We start from the raw sequence: 27,881 nt of genomic DNA, 5'->3' as shown, positions 1-27,881 counted from the left end.
CTGGTCCTAGAACTGGATCCCACATGCTGCAACTAAAGAGCCTACATGCCTCAATGAAAACTGAAGACCCTGCATGCCACAACGAAGACCTGGTGCAGTCAAATAAACATATACATGTGTGTGTAAAACAATGCTTTGCAGCGTTACAGATAACTTCTGTGAATTTCCTAGTTCCTGGTTAGGACTCAAAGGATGGCAGCTACTGTTATCAGCTCCATTGAGAGATGAGAAAACTAAGCGTTTTAGGCAATGTGGGCCCAGGTTGCAAGGGAAGAACCAAATAGGTCTTCGGAAATATGCTGTTATGACCTGGGCAGTAGATTCTGTGACTTTGGCAATGAGCAGCCAATGAGCTGAAGATGACACAACACAACCTTCAGCAGCGCTTACTGTCCTGCCCAACAGCATCTTTCTGTGAATGCTGGAGAGACTTTCTCAACAGTGTAAACACTGGGGGCACCCATTACCACAGCTCTGGTGCTGGTGGTGCTGTCTGTCTTCATGACTAGACTGAACTCTGATAGCCCCACCTCCTCTTCATCTCTGCGTCCCTCCAAGGGACCTCACAGAAGGTTCAGCAATGGATGGATTCTGGGTAATCGTTTGCATGTTGACTCTTGTCCACACCGCAGCTCTCACTTGGCTCTCTAGCTCACTCATAGTGGGATCCTGACCAAACCAGGCATGTGCCTATCCAAGGCTTCAGTTTCTGCATATGTAGAACAGGGAGGTGGGAGCTCACAGAAGCTTTGAGTCTACAGTTCTCTCTAGAAGTCTGTCTGTGCCTCTTCTCATTTAGTTTCTCCTTATAATCTGTTCTCTCCTTCCTGAGCAATAGGCTGGCCAACCAGGGACTACATTTCCCAGCCTCCTTTGCAGCTGGGTGAGACCCAGCAATTAAATTCTTAGCCTTGAACCAAGATCGGAAGTCACTTGGCCCTCTTGCACGACGGGGCCTTAAAATACTGGACAGGTGCTCTAATATCCTCTCTATCCTTTCATATCAGATAAAACCTGGTCTCTCCAGCTCAAGCCTTGGGATTCCCCAAAGGCATCAGTCATTTCCTCTTTCTTTATAGAAGTGAAATGGTCAAAACTGATGACAGAGTCGGGAGAGTCAGGTTCACAGAGTCTGAATGTTGTGTCTCTACCTCTCTAGCCCTGACTTCTGGGAACGAGAGCTAGATGGACAGCTCAGGTTTAGAAACGAAAAGTGGCGGCTCCTCCTGGATGCTTTATTGGGGGCTTTCAGTGGTTTCTAAGCATGAGCGGCAGTGACACCAGACCCTTTCCCAACATGCAAAAGGCACAGGGAAGTGAGATGCCCCGGGGCCTGGCAGTGTGGATACAGAGACACCGCCTCCCCCCCACCCCCACCCCCACCCCCACCCCCACCCCCAACCCGCCGCGAGACATGGTGGGGCTCGGAGGAAGCCCCGAGAGTGACGGGGAAGGCAGGCATCAACAGAGATGGCTTTGGCAGAGGCAGGAGAAGGGACCCAAGGACCATCCATCTTCAAACCCAACACTCTGGCCAGGGCTGAACTTCCGAGAGATGGTCAACATGGCTTTTACCGAAGGTCTACCTCACATGGCGGGAAAACTCAACTCCAGGTGGAAAGAGGAGGATGGGATGGACGCTGCCTTCAGGAACTTCCGGTAAGGCGCCAGACCAAGCGCTCTACTCAAATCAAGAGGGGAATGGCAGGGTGTGCTTGTGGCATCGGTCCCAGACACAGCCTCTGGTTGGATGTCACTGCCTTGGCTTCAGCCAGTGCTGACTCAGTTCAGGTCCAGGAGAAGAATGAAGCCCCTGAGCCGATCTTCAGGGGTCTTCCATGCGGGTTTCCGGGTCTCCAGCCCCACCCGGAAGTATCGCTTAGAAGAGTCGAGTCTTGATGTTGGCTTTGTCCTGTGGAAGAGTTTCCCTGGGCAAGAGGGAAGAGGAGGCGAGGGTCAGGCCCTCTGAGCCCCCAGCACCTCCCAGAATTTGGGCCCTGGTGAATGAAATGGCCTGGGACTCACCTCAGATCCCAACTAGTCCCCACAGTTCCATCTTGAGACCTTGAATCAAAACAAACAAAAAAAGGCATTCGTGTTTTTGTTTTTCCTTTCTCTCTTTCCCACTCATTCTTTTTCTCCTTTAGTAGAGCCGTGGCCTCAACTCACGGCATTGGCAACGTCTACTCCTAACCTATGGAATGTTTTCACACTGACTCTAGAATTACTCCAAACAAGGGGTGGGAGGGGGCTGTCCAAGTGTTCGTGAGACGAGACGGTGTGTTACCGAGAGCTCGTGGGGAGTCACACAGCACAGAGACACCGGCAGTCAGACACCAAGCCCGGGGCCTGGCTTTAGATGTATTTTTTCTTGAGGTACCAGTAGGCAAAGTAGCCCATCCCTCCCAGGGAGCCCATGAGAAAGGACGCCCCAAAGAAAGATGGCGGCTTCCGCTTGACCAGCCGGAACGCGTTGGGGATGACCGCCGACAGCAGAGTGGTGTGGATGTCACCCAGAACCTTCCGGAAGGCAAAGCGTTTCTGGACCCTCTCGAAGAAGGACTGCAGGTTGGGCCGGCTGCCGTCTTCCCAGTATTTCTTGGACAGTCCCAGGAATTTGAGGCGGTGCAGGGTGGCTCCCAGGAGGACATCCGCAAGGGTGAAGGCACAGCCGCAGAGCCACAGCTCGCATTTCTGCCCTGGAGTGGAAGAGAGTCAAGATGGCGGTGGGGCGGGCTCAGCTTCCGTCCTCGCATAACTCCCTTCTCTCTCGTCACTTACACCTCTGGCTTCTGTCTGCCGGCCATAGTGTTTCCCCAAGGTCACCCACTCCTGTACTTCTTTCATGATTTTGGCCACATGCATATACTTCGTATATTACTCTTTTCTTTTAGATCAGCTGACTTGATAAATGCAAATATATGTATTTAGGGGCTTTCCAGGTGGCACAGGGGTAAAAGAATCCACCTGCCGATGGAGGAGATGTAAGAGGCCCAGGTTTGATCCCTAAGTCAGGAAGATTATTTAAACTCTGGACTCACATATCACACTGCTTATTTTCCAGCTTCTACTTGTCTGTTCACTGGGTGTTTCAAACTGGACAAGTCCAAAGCTGAATTCCTGATCCTCACCCCAAATCCACCACACTCATCCACACATCAGTAACAGCACCTCCGTCCATTCAGTTATTCAGGCCCAAAGCCTCATGCCATATTGAATTCTTCTCTGTTTCACACCCACATACACTTTGGCAGCAGTTCCCATCCACTTCACTTTCAAAAAACATCCAAAGTTGGATGTTACCTCCACTGTTACCACCCTGGTCCTAACAATCATTATCTTTTGCCTTTGACTCCCTAGAGTCTATTCTCAGCACAGTAGTCGGGGGAATCCTGTTAAACCTTAAGTCAGATCATGTCCTTCTCTCTGATCAAAGCCCTGTAATGACTCCCTGTCATGGTCAGAGTAAAAGTTGAAGCTTTGGGCTTCCCTGGTGGCTCAGTGGTAAAGAAGTCACCTGACAACGCAGGGGACATGCGTTTGATCCCTAGTCTGGGATGATTCCACATGCCGCGGGGCAGCTAAGCCTGTGTGCCACAACTACTGAAGCTTGAGCACCTACTTACCTATGCTTTGCAACAAGAGAAGCCACCACGAGAAGCCTGCACACTGAAATTAGAGAGTAGCCCCTACTTACTGCAGCGAGATAAAGCCTATTCACAGCAATGAAGACCCAGTGCAGTCAATTAATTAATTAATAATTTAAAACATTTAAAATGTGTATCTGGTGGTATGTTCCATGGGTCGCAAAGAGTCAGACACAACAGAGCATGTGTGCTGGTCATGAAGATGTGATAAGACACAATGTCCTCCCTCAAGAGGTTCGTGGTTTCATGGGAAGAGGAGCTAAAATGTAATGAAGGCTCTGATCAAAAGCTTGTTCTTGACTATGGAACCTTCCAGATGCTCATGAGACTTCTGAGGAGAGATGGTGTCTGCAGTTAGAGGCACAGGTGCGTGGCATCATCAAGGGCAGGAGTGGAGACAGAGCTGAGAACAGGACCAAGGATGGAGCTTTGGGGGCATCATAATTGAGATCTTGGGCAATACGAAGCAACCAGCGAAGCAGCATGAGAAGGAGCAGCCTATGGGGTGGGAGATGACCCAGGAAAGGGCGGTGCCCTAGAAGCCAAGATAAGAAAGTGTGCCAGGGAGAGAGGGCTCAGCTGAGGTCAGACGCTGCCGGAAGGTCGCAGAAGGGGAGGCTGAGACCCGGAGATTGCATTTGGCAGCTGCTGACCTTGACAAGAACAGCCAGAGTAGATGCTGACAATGAAAGCCTGGCTGGAGGGAGTCCAAGAGAGAAAGGGAGGAAGGGAAATGGAGATGCTGAGCAAAAGTCACCCTTCTAAAGAGTTCTGCTGTAATAGGAAGGATACACCAACACTATGAGATGGGTCAAGAGTGTTTTCATAAGTTGGAAGAAAAAAAAAAAAAAACGTTGGATGGGAATGATTGAGCCAAGAGGGGAAGAGATGCTACAGGAGAAAGTGGAGAGAATTACTGCTGTGCTTGTCCTTGAGTGGATGAGCGTGGGTGGCATCCAGTACACAGGGAAGGGACTGAGCTTAACTAGTTCAAGAACAGTTCATCCTTGGTAACAAGAGGGAGTACAGCACTGTCTTTGAAGACATCGAAGCTTCTAATTCTAAGTTTCAAATGTAAGACATCCACCCGAGAGAGAACAAGCGATGCCAGTTAAACTACTGAGAACCTTCCAATTTCAGGGATGTTGACGTGATTTAACAAAGATGCATCTTAGAATCGATAAAATACAGTGTACATACAGGCACTAGGACTGGTGGGAGGGTAGCTATGAGGGTGAGTTGAGAGTGAGGATGTGGGAGAAGCAGCTGGAGGGTTCAGGAGAAAGGAGAGGTAGTAAATCGCCATCTGAAGAGGAGGCAGTGGGAGGCCTGGGGCAGCAGGATGGCCATCTAAGGCCAGTGGTCATGAGTTCAAATGAGACCTGCCGGGGACTTCCCTGGTGGTCCAGTGGCTAAGACTCTGCATTCCCAATGAAGGGGGCCCCGGTTGAATTCCTGATCAAGCAACTAGATCTCACGTGCTGTAACTAAGAGTTCGAATGCTGCAACTAAAGATACCACATGTGGCGCCGAAGATTACATGTACTGTAACCAAGACTTGGCACAGCCAAATAAATGATCATAAAAAGGAAAGAAAGATCAGCCACCATCCTTGTACATTTCTCCAGCCATGTTTAGGCTCCTGGGTATAGGCTGAATAGGTGGAGAGTGGTCTGAGGTATTGAAAGCAGTTTGATTCCGGGGTTGGGAAGGTCTGCTGGAGAAGGAAAAAGCTACCCACTCCAGTATTCTGGCCTGGAGAATTCCATGGACTGTATAGTCCATGGGGTCAACCTAGACATCATATTAAAAAGCAGAGACATTACTTTGCCAACAAAGTTCCATCTAGTCAAAGTTATGGTTTTCCCAGTAGTCATGTATGGATGTGAGAGCTGGGCTATAAAATAGAAACTTGAGTGCCGAAGAAATGCTGCTTTTGAACTGTGGTGTTGGAGAAGACTCTTAAGAGTCCCTTGGACAGCAAGGAGGTCCAACCAGTACATCCTAAACGAAATCAGTCCTGAATATTCATTGGAAGGACTGATACTGAAGCTGAACTCCAATACTTTGGCCACCTGATGCGAAGAACTGACTCTTTGGAAAAGACCCTGATGCTGAGAAAAATTAAAGGCAGGAGGAGAAGGGGCAAGAGAGGATGAGATGTTTGGATGGCATCACCGGCTTGATGGACATGAGTTTGAGCAAGCTCCGGGAGTTGGTGATGGACCGGGAGGCCTAGCGTGCTGCAGTCCATGGTATCACAAAGAATCGGACACAACTGAGTGACTGAACTGAACTGAACTGAGGTTTTGCAAGATGTGATGAAGTAGGAGAGGGATAAGGGAGCTGAAGGTGCAGACAAAGGGCTGCCAATAATGATGGATCAGGGAATTACTGCTGTGTAAGAAGAGGGGCAAGATCATGATCAGGGTGACGGACAGTGAGAGGAGGCAGGACCAAGGGATGGAAGTGCTGGGGTACGCACTGGATGAGTGTGGACAGGTTTGAGAACAGGACCAAGGACTAAGCTGTGGGACACGCCAAGGTTTAGATACTGGGCAATGAAAGAAACTAGTGATGGTGCACGAGGAGGCACAGTCTGTGAGGTATGAGGTGAACCAGGAGAGTGTGGTTTCATTTCCTTAATCCACACATCAATCCAATCAAATAGGTGCTATTATTATCCCTGTTTCACAGGCGAGGGAATTTGAAGCCCAGAGAGGTTAAGTAACTTAGTAGAAGCCATATAGCTAGTAAGTGGCAGAGCAGAGTGTGGATTTGAACCCAGGCCATCTGGTTCCAGAGCCTGTGCTTATAACCACTGCATTAAGCTGCTTCTTTCTATGTGCAAATACGCACATCTGTATGTATTTCTGCAGACACACAATCCCCTTTCAGTGGGTGCATTCTGATCTGGGTCTGTGTGTGGACCCACGTGTCTGCAACCTACGTGGTGTGTATGTTTAGCCATGTGAATGTCTGCTCAGATCCGTGCAGCTGGTTGTGTATAGGCATGTAGACAGCTGCACACGTGGGTGCCTGTGTCCATGAAGTGGGCTGGATTACCACATGTGTGAGTGAAGTGTACACCCACGTGCATCTGGTGTTTGCCTGCAGACAGATGTTTGGAAGCAGGTACATGTGCGTCACTACTTAAGAATGTCCATTCCTGGGACTTCCCTGGTGTTCCAGTGGCTAAGTCTCTGCATCCTCAATGCAGAGGGCCCCAGGTTCGATCCTTGGTCAGGGAACTAGATTCCGTGTGCCACAGCTAAGTGTTCAAATGCAGCAACTAAAGATCTCGCATGTGGTAACGAAGATCGGAGATCCCGCATGGTGCAACTAAGACCCAGTGCAGCCGAATAAGTAATAAAATAGAATGTCTTTCCATAAAGAAGAGAGAAAATAAACTAGTGGTTGGACTTTCCTGGTTGTCCAGCGGTTAAGAATCTGCCTGACAGTGCAGGGGACACGGGTTCAGTCCCTAATCCCGGAATATCCCACATGCCCTGGAGCAATTAAGCCCGTGCACCACAGCTACTGAACCCACAGGCCCTAGAGCCCTCGAGCTGCCACAAGAGAAGCCACCGCAGTGAGAAGCCTGTGCACAGCAACTAGTGAAAGCCCACTTGCAGCAGTGAAGACCCAGAGCAGCCAAAAACAGCTAATTAATTAATTTTAAAAACCCTAGTGGTTACCAAAGGGGAGAAGGAAGGGGGAGGGGCAAATTAGGGGTATGGGATTAAGAGATGCAAATTACTATGTATTGCATAGATAAGCAAAAAAGATATACTGTATAGCACAGGCAATTATGGCCATTACCCTGTAAAGACTTTTGATGGAGTATAATCTGTAAAAAAACTGAGTTTCTATGCTGTATACCTGAAACTGACTTCCCTGGTGGCTCAGAAGGTAAATTGCCTGAAACTAAAACAACGTTGCCTGAAACTAATATAATGTTGCGGATCAACTAGACTTCAATTTAAAAAGAAAAAGAAAAAATATGTCCAAGATTACTTGATACTTATCTCTTTTGTGGAGCCTAATTTTCTTCCCCTTGAATATGGGCTGTATTTAATGACTGGCTTTGAATGAACAGAATGTGGCAGAAGTGACAGAATGACTTTCAAGGGTAGATCATAAAAGATAATGTGGCTTCTGCTGCTTCTATCTCTCTGGGGTCACTCACTAAGGGGAAAACCAGCTGCTATGTTGTGAAGAAACTCAAGCAGCCCTAATAAGATGCCCACGTAGGAACCGAGGTCTCCTGGCATCAGCCGCTGACAACTGAGACCTCTAGACAAGACCCCCATGAATGAGCCATCTCCGATCCTTCAGCTCCAAGTGTTGCAGCCCCAGCCAACAGCTGGACTGCAGCCTGCATCATGCAACCCCAAATTAGAACCACTCAACCAAGCTGCTCCAAAATTCCTGATTCACAGAAAAATGTGTGCTATGACAAAAGCTTTTTGTTTAAGCTGCTGAGTTTGGGAACAGTTTGGCATAAGCAATAAATAACTAATAAGCAGGTCTTGATGCGTCTTTCTCTCTCCACTGTTCTCTACATGACATTATCCAATTCTATAACTTGAATCACAACATATATGGGAATTCCCTAGCGGTTCAGTGGTGAGAACTCCATGCTTTCGCTGCCAAGGGCATGGGTTCAATTGCTGGTCAGGGAACCACGATCCTACAAGCCGCATGGCCAAAATAAATAGATAAATAACAAAACCAAAAAACCAAAGGATATGCTGAAGACTCGCAAATTTCCATCTCCAAATTCTGACCTCTCCTTTGAAAGTCAGACTGGAATGTCTAATAGCTTACGTGACATGCCCTCTTGGGTGCTGCAAAAGCATCTCAAACTCACTGTGTTCCAAACTGAACTCTTGGGTCCCCCTTGCCCATATCAGGAAATGGTATCATCAGTAACTCAGATCAAGACCTCAGAAGTCCTCTTGGATTCCTTTCTCCCCTCTTACTCTCCACCCTTCCCCCAACACCCTCAACCTTTCAGCAAGTTCCTGCCTATTTTAATCTCCAAAATACCTCTGGAGTCTTTCATGCCTTCTATCTCCATGGCCACCACCTCAGTCCTAGCCACCACCATCTCATCTGCGCTTCTGTCTCCCTTGAAACCCACTAAAAGTAAAATCAGAACACCTCACCCCAAGGGGACTGCAGAAACAGCCACAAATTCCTCCTATTCTGGCAGGCACAGCCCTTCACAAGGCTTTACTGATTCTTCCACCAAGAGGCAGAATCCAACCCTCCACCTGTTAAACCCTAGCTCTGCTGTGTCACTTGCTTTAGCCAACGGGGCTTTAGTCAATGTGACACAAGAAGATGCTTAACATGTGTTTGCACACTGGGTCTTTGCTCTCTTGCTGCTCTCAGAATCCCTGTGACCATCATTCCACTTAGTCCTGCTTAGCCTTCCAGATGATGGGCAACATGTAGTCCAGCTAAGTCCACTGGCCCCTGAACACTCTTCCGTAATAGCGCTTCTTCAGCACCCTCTCAGAGAGAAATGACAAAATTCCTTCTTGAGGTATCAAGTTGGTCAAAAAAGTTCATTCAGGTTTTTCCATAATATCATGCAGACAAACCCAAATGAACTTTTTGGCCAACTCAACATATATTCTTTTTACTCATTTAGCCATACAGCACTTTTTTTGTAGAAAGGATTTATGACAAGTGGTTTCAGCATGCATGACCACGTCCCTACTTAGGACCTTAGGTACCTGTGTGTGCCTTGCACTTGGAGCCTCAGCTGTGAAATGCTGGGCGAACAGTGGACCCACCAAAAGGGAAGCTGTTCTTGTCCTAACTATGCCATTTAAGAGCTGTGTGACCTTGAGCAAGTCACTTTGCCTCACTGAGCCTCAGTTTTCTCACCTGAAGAATGCACATGTCTTTAGCTATCACATATAATAAGCTAGTTTCTTCTAAACACTGTGCTGAGTGCTTTTCACTTTTAAAGAGTTCAACAGGATGGAGTTAAGGTTTTAAACTGTACTATTACCATCCTATTTTGGGCTTCCCTGGTGGCTCAGAGGTAAAGAATCCACCTGCAGTGCAGGAGCCACAGGGGATGTGGTTCAATCCCTGGGACGATTGCCTGGAGGAGGACATGGCAACCCGCTCCAGTGTTCTTGCCTGGAGAATCCCATGGACAGAGGAGCCTGGCGGGCTGCAGTCCACGGGGTTGCAAAGAGTCAGATACGACTGAAATGACTGTGCACGTGTACACACATCCTGTTTCACAGATGAGGAAACTGAGGCTCCAACAGAAACCTGTCCAAGTCACACAGTATAGGCAGCAAAGCTGGAACCCTAATTCGAATCTGTCTGACTCTACACCTGTCTTTTAGAATACTGTGCTCCGCAACCTCTCCAAATACACAGACATCTATGTGTGTGTGTGAAGCTGTAAGTGTAGCAATGCAAGTTGCATGGCTTCCACAAAATGCATTGTTGAGGAGACCGGACTAACAGGCCACCTAAAATAGAGCAAAATGGGAAAGTCCAGAATGAAGTATGAAGAAGGTGATGGCAAAGATGGTGGGTAAATGAAGACAAGGAGCAGAGTGGTATGGAGAGGGTACCCCAGCCTGGAAGAGTGGCAGGTGCAAAGATGTGGAGGTGGAAATGAGGCTGGCATGCTTAGGGTCCCAAGGAGAGTCGCACTTGAGAATAGAAAGAGTCAAGATCAGACAGTCTGGGTGAGCCTAGATGTATGGCTACAGCATGAAGGAGCCATAACACATCCTTCAGTGGGGGAAAGGTGGGTGGTATAAGGGATAATGGTCACTGCCATCACTACCACCATCATCATCATTCAGTTCAGTTCAGTCGCTCAGTCATGTCCGACTCTTTGCGACCCCATGAATCGCTTAACCTTTATTAAATACCTACTGTGTGTGACACGCTGATTTAAGCATTCTACATGTATAATTTTATGCAATGTCTCAGCATCTCTCTGAAGTAGGTCTTATTATTATCCCCATTTTATAGACAGGGAACTGAGGTTCAGGGAGGTGAAGTACCTGGCCCAGGGCCATTCAACTAGCAAGTGGCCAACCTAGGACTTAAACCTAGGTTTTCTGACTCCGTGGCCCATGATCCTAACCACCTGGACAGTCCTCCTGAGATCTTTGGGGAAAAGATGCTGAGACATAGACAGGCTGGGCTGGATGAGCTCCAGCACTCACCTACCCCAGAACTGGCACCCACCCTCATTCTCAAGCTTCCTCTTCTCCAGCTCAGCCTCGATCTGGTCCAGCACCATGGCCAGCTCCCCCAGGATCTTCTTCAGGTAGCTCACGTCATCGTGTTCCAGGATCTTGGCCTGCGGACCAGACAGGCAGGAGCTAGAGGAGCTGAGTTGGCTTCAATAGGGCAAAGATGACCAGGGATGGAAGAATCTTGGTCCAAACCCCCTTCTGCAAACCCAGTCTCCAAATAATCCCTCAAGTGTATTGGGTACCCCAACATTACAAAGCATCCTCATCTGCTGCTCACAGCAGCCTGGTGAGTTTAGCTGTCCTGACCAGATCCCTTTGATGGGTGTAAAAGCTGGTTGATAATGGCTCAAAGCTGCCCCTTCTCCAGAGAACTGCTTTTGGTCAAAAAGGAGTTTCCTGGAAATATTTGAGAAATACTTGGGCCAATGGCTAATATAAGGGTATAAAAGTTTATCCCTTTGTTCAAGGTGACTTTGTGGTACCCTTTAAGGTCCAGATCAGGTGAACTTGGATCCTTCTTCATTCCTACGCCATCCTTACTGGGTTCTCCTTAAAGCACTCTCTCAATACTACATTTACCCAGGAACCTCAGTACAAAGCTCTGCCCTTAGAGATACAACTGAAGACATGAGGAAAGGGAGGTTCCAGGTGCACAGTGACTTGCTCAAGGTCAAAGAGCCAGTAAATGACAGAGGAGACAGGATTGGCAAAGCAAGCCAGTGGTTTTCCTATTTCAGGTCATCAAATGATTCCTACTTAGAACCAGCTTCTCCCAGTTCTTCTCTTCCATGGAAAAGACGGTGGGAGAGGGGAATGAGCAGACCTAGGGGCACTCACCATGAGCTTCTTCTGTTTAGAAAGGTAGGGCTCAGAGAGCTGGGGCTCCTCTTCATGGTCCAATCTCATGAGGTCCGTGGTGGCGTTGGCTAAATGTCCTGGGGAAAGAATAGGAAAGGTCATATTCATTTGATACCTGGTGCTTTTCCTTTCCCTTCCCCCATACCTTGGAATAGGTCCCACTCAAACACTAGCCTGGAAAGTAACAATATCAACAGGCATAACCAGCAGACACTATGTCACTTCAGGCCAGGATATAGGGATGGATGAGATGCCATCCTGCCTTAGGCTCAGGCTAGTGGGAGAGACAGACCCTTAAGAGATATTTATGACATAGCATGGCCAACCTCTAATGAATAATGAATGGATACTGTGGGACCCAGAGGGCCACCTGCCTAGGGCACAAGGTATCAAGAAAGCTCAAGGAGGAGGAGACTCTGAGGGATGAGTAGGAGTTTGGCCAGAAATGAATATCACCCTAAACCTGGACAAGCTCTTATTTCAGTTTACATTTTCCCCACCCCTTTCTGTAGTGAAGAAACAAGTTCGGGGGGGGCTAAATAACGTAACACAACTAGTAAACAACAAGCAGAGATTTTGAAGCTGGATCTGTCTGATTCTCAGTCTGGTGCTCACTCACTGTAACCCACAAGGAAAAACTTGTTCAGTTAAACAAACGAAAAATCATAAGAGAGCTGGGTGTCCACTTCTGGTGAGGGAACTTCCCTGAAGATATAGGGACATACTGACCGTGTTTTCCGGGAAAACTGGCTTTTTAAAGATGCCAAGAAAGCCAGTGGTGGAACATGGGGCAGTGATGGAACTCAAGGCAGCACCGTAGAATTATTCTTCATGGGAGAGAGGAACTGTCCTGTAATCTACCTTAAAAAGTCTAACTGTGAGCCATGAGTTTTACAAAAGGAGGTGGAAAGATTAAGTGGGATAAGATCCTGTGGAACAGATTCCATGTGTGGGGTAGAATTTCTCCAGAATTCTGGGACACAGTGGGTCAGGTGGTGTGTAAACTTGACCTGCCTTCTCCCCTGAGCCCCAACTCCATTTGGACATCTCTTGGGCTCCTCAAACTCATCCTCACCCAACCAACCCCATCACCTTCTCTGCTCCACCTGCTCCTTGTTTGCCTACTCCCCAAACTGCAGCACGCTTGCCCCACACTAAGCCAAGCCAGATGCCTGGGCGTGCATGTGTGCTAAGTCACTTCAGTCGTGTCTGACTCCTTGCAACCCAATGGACCATAGCCTGCCAGGCTCCTCTGTCTATGGGGTTCTCAGGCAAGAATACTAGAGAGGCTGGCCATGCCCCCCTTCTCAGCAGATCTTCCTGATCCAGGGATCGAACCTGCGTCTCTTAGGTCTCCTGCATTGGCAGGTGGGTTCTTTATCAGTAGTGCCACCTGGGAAGCCCAGATTACTGGGGGTTGTCCTCAACTCTGCCTTCTCCTTCCTCCCCAAACCAAATCTGTCACAGTTTCCATTGATTTTCCTATTTAATCTTTCTCACGTTTAACTTCTCCCTTTCATTTTTCTGACTTGCCTTTAATTTAGACCTCCCTTGCTCCACTGATCTCTTGCCTGGATACTGTGACCTACCCCCAGTCACCGGCACTCTCTCCCCTCCAAGCCCTTCTCCCTGGTTCTGCCAGAGAAACTCTCCTCAAACACACACCTGACTATGCCACTCCCAGCTGAAAAGCCATCTGTTGCTCCTCACTGCCCTCAGAAAATGTTCAAGCTCTTCAACTTGCCTTAAAAGATGCAGCAGGATCACCTCCTCTTCCCTTACCAACTCCATCTTCTTCCACTGAGTTCCCCCAATTGCCTCTGTCCCCATATGGTAACATTTCAGCCCCTCCAAATTCTGAGTACTCCCTGAATGTCCAGATCATTCCAAACCTCTAGGCCTTTGCTCTGACTGCTTCTTCTTCCTGGAAGGGCCCTCTCCTGTATTCCTGAAACTCCCCTTCCAGATTCAGCTCAAGATCACCTCTTCTATGAAGCCCTTCCTGACCCTCTAGGTCTCTTTGTCCTCCAGTGTATGCTGTACAGATTTTCAGAGAATGCAACCACATTAATCAGCTGCCATTACACAAATCTATTCACATTGTGGTCTATGTGAAAAGTGCCCCCCCCGACTTGTGCAATGCACAACATGTACTGCTTGTACATGGAGATTTTGATGCCAGTGTACTTATCTCTGGAGGTCCATGTCCCCCACCAGAACCCGAGTATCTGGAGAACAGTGAATATATCTGATTCATCTCTGTTCCCTCAAAAACCAGTACAGGCCTGGCACAGAACAGGAGTTTCTGAATGAATGCATGGAACAGAATGAGAAAATAAATGAGTGACTGCAATTGTTCAGCTTCTGCTTCTGAGGTTTCACTGTCCACCATCCTATCTCTTGGCTTGATATCAGCAAGCACACTTCCCAGATCTTTCAGCTATGGGGCTATATTAAGTCTCATTGATGTTTTATGAGTTTGAAGTTCAAGGACAATATCTTCTCCTCTTGCCAGTCACCCAAGGCTGCCCATGTGGCTTTCTTTAGACCCCAGGAGGGCAGACCAGGCCAAGGAAAGACACTTGACTAATTGGGATAGGGGAGGGGTCACTGCAGAATGACTTCTGTATCCTGTGAGGTCCTTCCTCTCTCCCTCAGCTGGGCTGGAGTCTTGAGATCCTCTCTGCACCCCAGTGCCTTCTAGGTGCCTTCAAATAACTCAGGACAGGATGGGGGAGCACGTCTATCTTTCAGAAGCACTTAGGAACTCCTTCCACCTAGTCCAGACCAGCATCATTGCTCACCTAGATGACAGCCAGGACACTTTAACTGTCCCACCCACTCTTCTTTCTGTTGAATGATTTTTATAAAATGTGAATCTGATCCTGTCACTTTCTACCACTGTTTCTCTGCTGCTCACCAGATAAAATTCCAGTTCTGCAGGTCCTATCCCTAGATTCACACCAGGACCACACCTACCCCAACTGGCCTATATACATCAACCCCATTAAGTGTCCTTCGGTTTCACATCACGCCCTCTCCTATCCCTGAACCTAAAAGGATTCTCTCTTCTATTTCCCTTTCTAGTTCCTGGTCATCCTTGAATATTGCTGCCTTCCAGAAGCCCTCTATGACCCCAGAGGCTGGGATGGGCATCTTCTTTAGCCCCAGCCTCTTGTGTTCCCCTTATCATAACCCTGATTGGTACTAGATTAGAAAAATTTAAATCAATTAGTCCTGAACAGACTATACATGCATCCTTGCTTGAGAATTCAAACAATATTAAAGAATGTACCGAGAAAAGTAAATCTCTCTTCTCTCAATCTGCAGGCCCTTAGTCCTGCTCCTTTAGTCTTCTCATGCATCCTTCCAGAAATACACTTTGTGTTTGCAAGCACTTGTGTATCAGTTGGACCCCCTTTTACATATATAAATGATAGCATTGGATGCTTCGCTTTCTTCCTCTTTACTAATACGTCTTAAAGAGCATTCCATATGCCTATTATTTTTTTAACAGCTGCACAATGGTCCATTGTTTGTAAGAAATAGAATTTATCTACCTATTCCCCAAATCATGGACAACAAGGTTATTTCCCCGATGACTCAGCGGGTAAATAATCTGCTTGCCAATGCAGGAGACACAGGAGACTCCGGTTCGATCCCTGGGTTGGGAAGATCCCCTGGAGAAGGAAATGGCAACCTAGACCAGTATTCTTGCCTGGAAAACCCCATGAACAGAAGAGCTGAGGGGGCTACAGTCCATAGGGTCACAAAGAGTCAGACATGATTGAGCACGCATACACATTCACGCATTCATTTCCCCAGATCATGGACAACTAGGTTATCTCCAGCTTCTTGCTGTTAGCTCCAGTGCTGCAATGTATATCTTTGTACATACTGCTTTGGCTCACACATCCAACTGTCATTGCAGGACAATCTCCAAAGGTGTGGGCCTTTTAATATTCGATACAGAGTGCCAGACTGCTCTCCTGAGAGGCTGTTCAAATTTACTTAGTCTCACATTATAACTACCTAGTCATTTGTCTTTCTGCTTCCAGGAAACTACGACCCTGGGAGGGTAGATGCTGTGACAGTCCCCTTCTGTCCCCAGCCCCCTATCAAGGCCTGGCTCATAGAAGACCTCAAATATGTTGTTGATTCACTGGGGACAGGACAATACAGACAAATCCTGAGTCTTGTTCAGGGGCACTCTAAAAGGATGAAATCAAGTTCCACAATCTGCCTCACCTTCAGACATGAGCCTTGTTCCCTTGAGAGAGAGGAAGCGACCATTTACCAAGCATCTATTATCTACTTAGACTCATCACACTTCCTCTGTGTATAGGACCCCATGGTGTCTGCATAGACCCTGGACTAAAGTCTGTAAACAGTTGTTGATGGATGATCTGATTTCATCCAACCCTTATTTACTGAGTACTGAAAAAAAAAATGAAAGGATAACATAGGCTGTGGGCATATTCAAGCTGGCAGTTATGACAGTACACGGGTGATAGACTAATCAGAAATCAGAGACTCCGCTGGGGGCCTTGCAGTATCTGGGCAGTCATCCTTGGTGATGCCAGCCGGAATCACTCAATGCCCTGGGCTGCCAACCCCAGACACCTTTGGAGGGCTGGGACACCTTTGGAGAAGTGTCCACGCTCCCATGGACAGACAAGCCTCTGGGGTGACAGATAGCCGAATAGCCTCTGTATGGGATAGCAGGACAAGAGGAAGGGGGCAGGAGAGGGGGACAAGAAAGGGGAACTGTCAGAGATGGAGAGAGACATTCAGTTCAAAACAGGGTGAGTGAGATGGAAAGCCGGAGAGAGAGAGAGAAACAGACAGACCCAGAGTGAGAAATGAACAAACAGACACAGGGATGGAGAGAGATATCCACGGGGAAGAGGAGAGAAGGAGTAAAAAGAGGAGAAATGAAAGGAAGAAAGTGAGTAAGAGACACAGAAATAGGAAGAGGAGGAGGGGTGAGGATGGCTTTAGAGGGAGAAGGGGGGCTGAGCCAAGGTTACCGGAGGGTCCTGCAGCCCCACCCCCGCGCCCGGCACTCACTGCGGATCTCGGCCGTGGCGTACTTGGGGATCATGGAGTCGGTGGTGAGTTCGGGGTGCAGAATGCAGCCGTGCGTGTAGGCGTCCATGGGCAGCGCGTCCAGCAGCTCGCGGTACTGCAGCACGCGCGCGTGCTGCGGGCTGCCCGCCTCTGGCATCAGCGCCACCACATGCTCTGCGGGGCACAGCGCGGGGCTGGGGAGGGGATGGAGGGCCCAGTCTTGGGCCTCCCGCCCCCCTGATTCAGAGGCCAGCCTCTGGCACCACAGCCCCCAACCTCAGCATTCTGGAACCACGAATTATCCAGCAGTCTGGGGCCCACTCCCTTTCCTTGACTTCCCAGGTGATGCTAGTGGTAAAGAACCTGCCTGGGGATGCAGGAGATATAAGAGATGCTGGTTCAATCCCTGGATTGGGAAGATCCCCTGGAGGAGGGCATGGCAACCCACCCCAGTATTCTTGCCTGGAGAGTCCCATGGACAGAGGAGTCTGGCGGGGTACAGTCCATGGGGTCACACAGAGTCGGACATGTTTGAGCGACTAACACTTTCTTGGGCCCACCCCGTTTCCTTGACTCTTGGGATAAAGTCCTTACCAGGCTAACGGGACGCCAGTGGTCCTGCCCGCCTACCTCTCCTCCAGGGAGCCCTGCCAGACTGTCCTTCAAGAGGCAGCTCCTCACCTGCCCAGGCCTGTTTTCAGGTGGAAGTCTAGGCCTAGTGTTGCCAGACTTGAGGAGAAGTTGGAATCCTGGATGTTTGAAACTGAAACATCCTTGATTTTTAAATGTTGGCAACTAATTCATATATTTTTTTAAACATTGCGCATCTGGGCCCATCTCCGCCATGGGGACTGAACTGCTGAACTTGAGCAGGGCCAGAGGGAAGGAAGGAACAGGGATGGGGTGGAGAAGGACTTGGGGGCTCTGAGGTGCTGGGGCCTGCTCACCTCTGGAAAGTTCTTGGGTATCTGAGATGGTCTCTGGCTTCCCGGAGAGTCTGTTGGTTCTGACTATGCTTTCAGGGTCCTCGCTGAACCCTGGCCTCCCTGGGTGATCTGGGTCCTGTCTGTGGGGACTTAGAAGGGGGTCTGGGCCCTGCTCAGGCCTGGGGGTCTCGGGAGGGTCTGTAGCCCAGTCTGTGACTCCTGAGTTCCTGGGAGGAGGCTACAGCCCCAGCACTCCAAGTGGGGGTCCTCGGAGATCTGAGGATCCTGGAGAGGGTATCTGAGCCAGGCCTGTATCCCATGGTTCCTTGTCGGGGAGACCAGGCCTGGGTCGGGGGTTGGGGGAGTGGGTTCCCAGGTTTTCCAAGCTTTCGGGGCACTGTCTGGGCCTGCGTGGCCGTCGTACCTCCAGTGAATGTGCGCTCCACGTAGTCGATGATCTGGTCGTAGTCGCTGATGATGTTGTCGCGGTGGATGATAACGGGCACCTCCTCGCCCAGGTTGAGCCGCATGAACCAGGGCTCCTTGTGCTCGCTCTGCGGCAGGCTCACATCCCGCTCCTCACACGCCAGGCCCTTCTCGGCGATCACCAGCCGCACCTGCAGGCGCCAGGGTCAGAGCGGGGAGGGCCAGCAGACACATGGGGATCCTCTGCCCAAGTGGGGCAGGGCGTGCAGGAAGAGGGTTCAGAGGTCACGCACCGGAGGGGACATGTTGCTGGAACCCATTCCTGGGCCCCTGGGGCACAGGACGGGGTGGCGTACCTCCTGGGGGCCTGGTGCCTGGTGGAGGGAGGAAGACAACTCTGCCCTGGGGACCAGGGGCATTGCTGATGGTTAGGGAGCTGGGAGTCACAGTTGGGCTTAGCTGGGATAGGATTTCTGGCTCTGCTGTGTGTTTGGTCAAATTCCTTACACTTTCTGGGCTTCAGATTTCTTTGTTGTTGTTGCAGAATTGAAGTAGTAATAATAGCACCAACACAGTGTCTGGTACATAGAAAGCACTTAATTCATGATTCTCATGATCAGGATTGGACTCTCAGCCTGGCCTCCAAGTGTGAATCTGACCAGGAAATTTGCAAAATTTCTCATTATCATCACAACCAACAGCAAAATTGCTCAAATGATTTGAGAAATCTAAAGTGAAGTGAAAAGAATTTGCTGACATCAGCCTAGCCCTTTATTGTCCCCAAACACCTTCCTATCTGGTCGTTGGATGCCCACAACAGCCTTCCATAGGGTGGCAGAGAGGGGACCATCTCCCTGTTTTTCTTGATGAGAAAATGAAAGCCCAGAGAGGGCAACTAACTTACTCAAAGCCACACAGCCACTTTGGCGGTCGACCTAAAACTAGAAGGTTGCTGACTCCCAGACTAGTGTTCTCTGCCCCGGGGGCTCCTTCCAGAAAGTCTTGGACCTGCCCTTTCTGGCTCCTTCCCTAAGGTCCAGAGGGTCCCAGACAAACACTGGAGCTGGTAGATGCTAGTGGAGAGTTTTGAAGCTAGCTTGCTCCTGATCCAGCCCAACAGTTCTGAGCTGGGAGATGGTTAATGACCACCTAGTCCAACTGTCCTCTCCCTGTGGACTGAGACTCAGAGAGAAATCTGGGCTTGTCCAAGGTCCCCCAGCAAAAGGATGGGGGGTCGATGCCTGCAAGCTCTCCCTACTTCTGTCTCCAGCCCAGGAGAAAGAGAAGGCATCCCAAGAGAAGCACAGGCCGATGACCCCCCTCCATACCTAGGTGGTAACTCCTGAGCCTGGGTGTCCCCAGTCTTCCTCCCAGATGCCAAGAGGTAAGCTCCCAGAAGAGCCAACATGGTGTTATACTCAAAATGTTGAGCTGCGTGCTAGACGGTGCCAGTTAAAGTCCCAGCTCTAGCACTTAATTGCTGGAGAAGGAAATGGCAACCCACTCCAGTATTCTTGCCTGGAAAGTTCCATGGATGGAGGAGCCTGGTAAGCTGGAACCCATGGGGTCACAAAGAGTCGGACATGACTGAGCGACTTCACTTTCTTTCTTTCTTTCTTTCTTGGCTTTCCAAGTAGCTCTCCATCTGTGTGCCTCAGTTTCCTCATCTGTTCAATGGAAGTCTCACGAGTAAATTCCTCAGAGGGTTGTTGCGAGGTTTAGATAGATTAGTCCCCGTGGAACAGTGCCTGGCATACTGTAGGGGTAATGTGTGCCTTGGCTCCTTGAATTAGACTAGGCAGACAGACCTGAACTTGAAGGCTGACTCTGCTGCTTATTTGCTGTGTGACTTTGGGCAAGTCACTTGACCTCTCTGATCCCTAGCTTCTGTGAAATGAGGAATGTGTTCTACTCCTTCAAGGCTGGCAAAAGGTTGAGGTGGAATGACATGGATAAAGTCCCAGTGTGAGAGGTTAATACATGGGTTCCAACATCACTGTTATCACACACACAGACACACACACACACTGCCCTACCCTGCATTCCTGGCTGATGTCTTAGCGTACTTGATGCCCCACCCTCAGAGCTAACATGAACAACCCCTTCTGTGTGCTGGACTGTGGGGAAGAAGGGGTAATCAGCCCTTGAAACCCCCAGCCCTCACCCAGATTCATTTGCTACAGTAGCCAAAAGTAGGCCCTGTGGGCGGGATGGGGAGGCAGGGACGCAGGTCCTCAGCCTGGCTCAGCCACGGCAATGCTGTGTGACCTTGGAACTACTGCTGCCCCTTTCTGAACCTCCTTTTAACTGTTAGTAAAGTGAAAGCCTGAACTCCGTGTTCTCAGAGTGTCCCATGGCCCTGCTTTGAGCTGATGCTACCTTCAGATCCTGCGGGAGACAGAGCTGGCTCTGCCCTCCTCGGCAGAGGGTGGGAACTGCTGGTTCTAAGATGGTGCAGGGGTGGGGGTGGGGGACTGTGACAGAGGTAGTGCCAGGGTGGCATTTGTTAGGTCTAGTTGTGTGAGTGTGTCTGCATGTGTCTGAGTGGCAGCTGTGTAAGTGAGCAAGTGTCTGCGCATGTGTGTGCACGAGTGTGGGTGGGTATGGATACAAATCAGTGTGAGCATCCAGTCTTGTGTGAGCACGTGTACATAAGTGTGAATATGAGTGTGTGTGCCTGTGTGTGTATAAGTGTGAGTGGGCATGAAGGAAAGCATTTATATGTGTATCTTGGAGCTCATGGGTGGTACCCATGCCCTGTAGGAGCTGCAGGGCAGTCGAGGCTGGAGTTCTGCTGGAACCCAACCAACCATTCCCCTCCAGCCCATCCTGGTGGGCTCCGCCGGGCCATCCAGCCTCTGGGTCAGGCTGGGATCTCTGGATGTATGGAAACAGAAACTAAATCAGGCCTTTGCCCTTGGCAGGTCCAGACATTTAATGGTGAATCCTGGCAGGGCGTCTGCTCCCAGGGCCTTGCTCTTGAACTTCAGTAAGGATGCCTGGTGGTGGGACTCCTGCCTGGGGAGGGGACTCTCTTTAGAGGAACAACAGTCCTGCTTGGAGCTGCTTCGGGGTCACACTGGCAAGCAGCCAAGGAGACTTTCTCCTTTAGCTGCGCTGCAGGCCACAGCCATGTGCCGTTCTGCGGGGGAGGAGAGTGTGGGAGGAAGCCAGGCCCGGGGGAAGGGCATGCGGCCATCAAGGCCATCTGCCATCTCCACCTCTTGGAGGCCGGGTCAGACTCAGGTGGTCACCACTCAGGCATCAGCCATATCTGGGCAAACTGTCTTCCCTGTGGGTGCCTGGAATTCACCCGCTGGTGCTTCACTGTCACGGTTAGGCACTGTCCCCCCTCACCCAGGCCCTTGAACAAATGGTGATGGGCTGGGTTGGTGTCTCTGTCCAGCCACTTAGTTGCTGTGTGGCTTTGTGAAAGACACTTGGGGTCTCTGAACCTTAGTTTATTTGTCTCAAATAGTTTTTTGAAAAAATTAATAATTTATTTCTTAGAGCAGTTTTAGGCTTACAGAATCAAATGCCTTTTAATATAACATCTTGAAGCTTACAAATGAGCCCTTTTTCAGCACTTATTTACTGAATGCTTACTCTGTGCCAGGTCTTGTTCTAAGTGCTCAAAACTCAGCAGTGAACAAAACAAAGGTAACTGCCCATGCGGAGCTGACATTCTAATGGGTACAGACAGAAGATGAGCAGTTAAAATGAGATAGTGTGTCAAAAGATAGTGAGTTCATTGGGAAAAAAAGAAAAAAAGTAGAGCAAGGTAAGGGAAATTGGGGGTCCAGGGCATTTTAAATAGGGTGATCCAGGGACTTCCCGGTGGTTAACAATCTGCCTACTAGTGCAGGGGATGCAGGTTCGATCCCTGGATGGGGAGCTGAGATCCCACAGGCCGTGGGGCAACTAAGCGCACATGCCACAACTCGAGTGCCTGTGTTGAAACCACTGCGCCTGCCTGCAGTAGAGTCAGTGCCCCGCAACTAGAGGGGCCCATGCACTGTAACGAAGATCCAGGGCAGCCAAAAAAAACAAAACAAAACTAATAGCGTGATCCATCAGGGCAGGCCTCTCTGAGAAGGTGACATTTAAGCAAAGAACAAAGTGAAGCGGTAGTTCAAGCAGTGATCTGAAGAAGAGAGTTCCAGGCAGAGGGGACAGCCCGTGCAAAGGCCCTGAGGTGGAGATGTCTGACATTTTTCAGAAATGATGAGATGGCCAGAGTGACTGCAGCAGGGTGCATGGGAGACAGAGGAGAGGGGATCAGGAAGAGTCGTGCACAGGGATTTTTAATGGAGATTCCTAGACCCAGGGGTCTGTGAATAAAATCAGGGAGTCCTTGAACTAGGATGGGAAAATTACAGGTTTATTTTCAGTCATCTCAGGCTGACACTTAGCATTCTCTTCAATTATGAGTGTAGGCGACAAAGCATGGTAGAGTCAGCAGCGCCTGCAATATTGTCACCACTAGGAATCAGATACTGTCATCACTTCACAGTTGCCGCAGTTATAACTGTCACGACTTCAGTGTTACAGTAGTCATCAGTCCTGCCACTCGATCGTGTGATACAATGGGCTCATACAGAAACACATATTATTATGTAATTAAATTTTTTTGGAAAATATGCCAGTAGCTGTACTTTGGTAGGACTGGTTTTCCTTCTAATCCAATGCTCCTATGTATTGATGTTACTCAGTTAAAAACACTATTCTGAGAAAAGTTCATAGGCTTCCCCCGATTGATGAGGATTCCACAACCAGGCAAGGTTAGATCCTGTAGGAGGGCCTGAGGCCATTATGACAACTCTGGCTTTTTCCCAGAGGGACTTGGGAGCCGCTGCAGACTTCTGAGCAGAGGAGTGGTGGGTTGTGCAGTCCTCGCCTGTGGAACTCCTGGGAGTGGGGGTGGAGCTGGAACATGGCCAAGGGCAGCATGGACAGGACTGGGGCGCCAGTGCCCAGGAGCTTGGAAAGCAAGGCCAGAGTGGCAGGTAGAGCCCATTTACTTGCCTTCTGCCATGTCTGGGAGGGCCCTCTGGGAATTGCTGTGCATACAGGCAAGGCCCTTTAGGACTGATGGGAAAGAAGGCAATGCTAAGCTCCTGCTGTGTGCCTGACACTTAACACGTGTCCATGTCCTCTGAATCCCCCAGAAATCCTGTAGAGCCAGATGCAAATGTCCCCCTTTCCAGAGGAGGATATAGAGGCACAGAGAGGTGAAGTGACTTGTCCAAGGTCACACAGCCAGTGAGCACTCAAGATGAAACCGGAAGCCAGGACCATCTGACTGCACAGCCCAAAAGCTTTCTGTCAGGCTGCACTGCCTCTAGAACCCACCATGAGCACCTGGGCAAGGAGAAGGCCCTGGCAGGAGAGGCAGGAGAATGCCTTTGTCAGAGGCTTGGTCACAAATGGGATTGCAGTGGGTGGTCCCATCCTTGACTTCGGGGGCAACTTAGCCCTGAGCTGAGTTCATCCTGAATAAGAAATACTCAGGAGGCTTCCTCGGGAAATGGTGATGGGAGGTGCCACCCCCAACCCCCTGCCCAGTCCTGGACACTGGGACTTGGCTCCTGAGGTTCTGGGGGAGGAGGAGATCCTGGCATCTGGAAGTGGGTCTGACTCATTCCCAAATCCCCAGCAACTTTGTTGAGCCTGGCGTGCAGTAGGTGTTCAGCACGCATGTATAGAATTTATGGACGAGTCCCCGCATGACCTTGGTTAACTCCATCCAAGGATATCATTTAGTGATATCATTATCAACAGAGCCCTGATCTCATGCCAGGCATTGCTATCGGCACTTTTTGTGCATTATCTCATTTCACCATCACAAATAGCCCTCTATAGAAGGTACTGCCATTAGCTCCATTTTACAGATTATAAAACTGAGGCTTTAGGGGAGACGAAATGACCTGCCAAAAACTCCATGGTGAATTATTGGGGAAGATGGATCTCCTGCTGGGGACTCTCTGGCCTCAGAGTTTGTACTTTAAACTGGGAACTACTCAAAGGAGAGTCAGTGGACCAGCTTCATCAGCATCACCTGGTAGTCTGTTAGGAGGCAGCATCTCTGGCCCCACTCCAGATCTACTGAATCAAAATCTTTGAGGTGGGACCCAATGTTCTGTGTTTGAAACAGTAATGTATGCTCACGTGAGACTAGTGCCAGTGTAGAACACGACTTAGCAACTGAACAAGTGTAAAACTATGAGCTATAACACCTTTTCAACAACCCTCTCAGCAAGCCTGAGAAGGGGTTGCAATTAGAGGAAATAGCTATAATTGTTATTATTATCCCATTTTCCAGATGATGAAAACTGTGCCCGAACCCCAAAATCAAACCAAAGACTGGTTCCAAGGCCATTTCTCTTTAAGGCATCTATTTCTCCATCTGGAAAATACGTGAGTGGAACAGAAGGATCTTCCAGGGAGAAATGGAAGGGTCAGGCAATGGGTGACCCGTAGGCTCCACCAGGACCCGGCTGCTGGGACCTGGCCATGGTGCTGAATTTGTGCCTCATAGATAGGACAGCCCGGGGTTGGAGATTGCGCCCCTACAGGTGCCCGGGTCTTACAGGCGTGGGGTTCGGACCTCACCCCCAGAAAGCGGGAACCCCGATAACTTAACACCGGGCTGGATTCCCAACCACCTTCCAGCTCCCCTGAGTCTGAGAAAGGGCCGTGGGGTTGTCTGTGCCTTTAAGAGCAGGAAACACCTCTTATGGGCCGAGCTGAGGTTTGGGGAGATGGGTTAACTCGTTGCTTCTCAGCTCAAAATTAGGGGGTGTAAGGGTAGGGCTAGGGTCAGACCCTTCAAACCCCAATCAGAAGAAGTCCCCCGGCCGGACAGAGAGGCAGGGGAGCTTTGACCCGAAGGCCTGTGGTATCGGGATAGAAGCGCAGAGGGCAGGCCTGCTATGGGACTGGGGCTGGAGGCTGGACCCCAGGAAAGCGCTCCTCCCCCTCCCCGCAGCAGCCGCCCCCTCCAACAGGCCGCCTTCACAGCAGTGCCCATTCCCTTCCCCTTGCCTTTGTCTCTCTTCTCAGCCCTCCAACAGATCGGGTCTTTCTGGGAGGGAAAGAGGCAGAACGGCTGTGCCTGGGATGAGGGTCGGTGCTCCTGGGGCCCAAGATAGGGCCAGTCACCTCCCCGGAGAGCAGCCCAGCGTCCCCCGTCCTCCGGGCCCCCCAACCCCAGATTCTACCCTCCAGTCTCTGAGCAGATCTTCAGATTCTTAAACCCTCCCGGGTGCCCTCCCCCAAGTCTCCCAGCCGCGGGGCGCGTCGGGGTCCCTGGCTCCCTCCAGGCTACCTTCTGTGAGCTGAAGGACTGAGTCCAGTGGTACAGAACCAGGCTCTCCTTGGGCCAATGGGCGTGGCTGGCCGCTTCGGGTGCGTCGGGGGCCTCCGCCGGCTTCGCCGCATCGCTCTCCAGCGCCGAGATGGGCCACCAGCTGCAGTTGGTGGGGGTCAGGTTGTTGGGGGTCGCCATGACAGCCCGAAATCCGAGGGAGGAAAGCAGGAGGCTTCGGCGGCGGCGGCTCTCTCGCCCAGCATCACATGGCCTCGCCGAGCCTGCCCCTCTTCTTCGCTCGCTCGCTCCCTCCCTTCCCCGTGAATGTCATTACTCACCGGGCTCGCGGGGGAGGGGCGAGGGGATCCCAGGAGCTCACTCCCTCCTCCTCCCCTTGGCCCGCCCCTGGCCCGTGTCGGAAAAGCCGTCAGTCCTCGGTCAAGCTCGGTGGAAGGGCGCGAGGCGCCGCAGGAAAGTGGACCACGCACCCGAGCAGCTCCAGTCTGGCCAGTCACCTGCCGAAGATTCCACCATTGCAAGCACATTCTGCCTCTCAATCTTCTAAAAGGCAGATGGGACCGCTGGAATTAAGGAATCCATTCCTTTTATCAATTAGAGTCTGGAAATAGCTGGTTTCTTTTTGAAGCTGTTATTTTCTAACTTTTCTCCAGAAAGACCTTTAGGGGTTAAAGGGAACACATTATGATCTATTGAACAAACACTTACATAGCACTCCCTGTGTGTCCAGACTCTTGTCCTAGAGGCTTTTCAACCATCCATTCATTTAACCATCACAATAATCCTATTAGCTTCATTTTATAAACAGAGGGGGAGACTGAGGCACAGAGGGTCTAGATGACCTTGGGCAAGGTCACCTCGCTAGTAAGTGGTGGAGCTGAGATCCAAACCCAGGCTTAATAGCTCCAGAGTCTCTGATTTTAGCTATAAGGTCATTATGTGACATTAATATAAAGGACAGCAGAACAAGCATTTATCAACCCAAGTAACATGCATCATCTCATTTCATCTGCACAGTAATCATTTTTCCCAGGTAAGGGAGGTGAGGCTCAGAAGCATCGAGTCATTGGTCCAAGGTCACATCTTCACCCCAGAAGACTGAAGCATAACTAGAGGAGCCCTGTATTGGCTTTGCTGTCACACGATTTACCCTAAACATTCATGGGTGTGTGCATACTAAGTCGCTTCAGTCGTGTCCAACTGTGTGACCCCATGGATGGTAGCCCATGGCTCTTCTGTCCATGGAATTCTCCAGGCAAGAATACTGGAGTAGGTTACCATGCCCTCCTCCAGGGGATCTTCCTGACCCTGGACTTGAACCCAAATCTCTTACATCTTCAGCATTGGCAGGCGGGTTCTTTACCACTAGTACCACCTGGGCTTCCCTGGTGGCTCAGTGGTTAAAGCATCTGCCTCCCAGGGAGGGAGAAGCCTGGTAGGCTACAGTCCATGGGGTTGCAAAGAGTCGGACACGACTGAGCAACTTCACTCACTCACTCACCACCTGAGAGGCCCCAAATTCATGGAACTTTACATAAAGTTCCCTAATATATTCTTGCTTGCCTTGCTATATTTTATTTATCATTGAACAAATAGATGCAAATAGAAGCACTAGCTTCTCAGTTTGCCCTCTACTGCCCACCCCAGGTCATGCTACCAAGGGCCCTTGAGCCCATCACCCCCCAGATCAATTAGCATATCTCTGGTGGAACCAATGTCCTTTCTTCTACCAGATAACAACAGTTCTGTGGTCCAAGAGTTCCCTTTTTGTGTTGGTTGCCAGGAACCTTGAAACCATGTCCTAGTTGCCACATCAACCTCCCTGGTTCAGCAAAATCTCTCTCTCTCTCTTTAAAAAATGTAATTAATCTATTTATTTTTGGCTGTGTGGGGTCCTTGTTTCTGCTCTTGGGATTTCTCTAGTTGTGGCAAGTTGGGGCTACTCTCTAGTTGTGATGCTAGGACTTTTCATTGTGGTGGCTTCTCTTGTTGCTGAAGATGGACTCTAGAGTGTACAGGCTTCAGTCATTGTAGTATGCAGGCTTAGCTGCCCCAAGTAGACATGTGAAATCTTCCCGGACCAGAGATCAAACACTTGTCCTGTTCTTTGGCAGGTGGATCCTTAACCACTGGCTAACCAGAGAAGTTTAGCAAATTTTCTTTTTATGAAAGTTTTATTTCTTCCTCAAAATGTCTTGTTCACAGTTTAATTTTACAAAGGACATGATGTGTCTTGGAAAATTCAAAAATCTATGAACACAGGAGAGTAAGACCTTAGGAATTTGATCAGTACGGAAAATCTGGGCCCCTATCTGTATCTTTGACCTGAATGCATACACAGAGCCTGACTCAGAGCAGTCACATTGAAATATGTATT

At 49.7% G+C, this 27,881-nt stretch overlaps 1 protein-coding gene across 1 annotated transcript; it reads right to left on the bottom strand.

The window, feature by feature from the left end:
- GDAP1L1 (ganglioside induced differentiation associated protein 1 like 1) lies at positions 1,222 to 25,824 on the bottom strand. The gene is made up of 7 exons (XM_005709767.3): positions 25,505 to 25,824; positions 18,176 to 18,368; positions 16,826 to 16,999; positions 11,735 to 11,832; positions 10,887 to 11,001; positions 2,026 to 2,699; positions 1,222 to 1,928 (listed from the first exon to the last, which is right to left on the bottom strand). The coding sequence occupies exons 1-6, from the start codon at positions 25,682 to 25,684 to the stop codon at positions 2,356 to 2,358; spliced, it is 1,104 nt and encodes a 367-aa protein (XP_005709824.3). The 5' UTR covers positions 25,685 to 25,824; the 3' UTR covers positions 1,222 to 1,928; positions 2,026 to 2,355.

The sequence above is a fragment of the Capra hircus genome, chromosome 13 (assembly GCF_001704415.2).
Source record: "Capra hircus breed San Clemente chromosome 13, ASM170441v1, whole genome shotgun sequence".
Taxonomy (NCBI): Eukaryota; Metazoa; Chordata; class Mammalia; order Artiodactyla; family Bovidae; genus Capra; species Capra hircus.
Note: the sequence above shows the minus strand (reverse complement) of the source record. Positions and strands in the feature narration are given on the sequence as shown.

Coding starts and splice junctions, on each gene's coding strand:
- GDAP1L1 (XM_005709767.3), bottom strand. CDS start 25,684: ATGGCGACCCCCAACAACCTGACCCCCACCAACTGCAGCTGGTGGCCC. Junction 18,369..25,504: donor AGTCCTTCAGCTCACAGAAG/GTAGCCTGGAGG, acceptor TGGCGCCTGCAG/GTGCGGCTGGTGATCGCCGA. Junction 17,000..18,175: donor GGAGCGCACATTCACTGGAG/GTACGACGGCCA, acceptor TGTGCCCCGCAG/AGCATGTGGTGGCGCTGATG.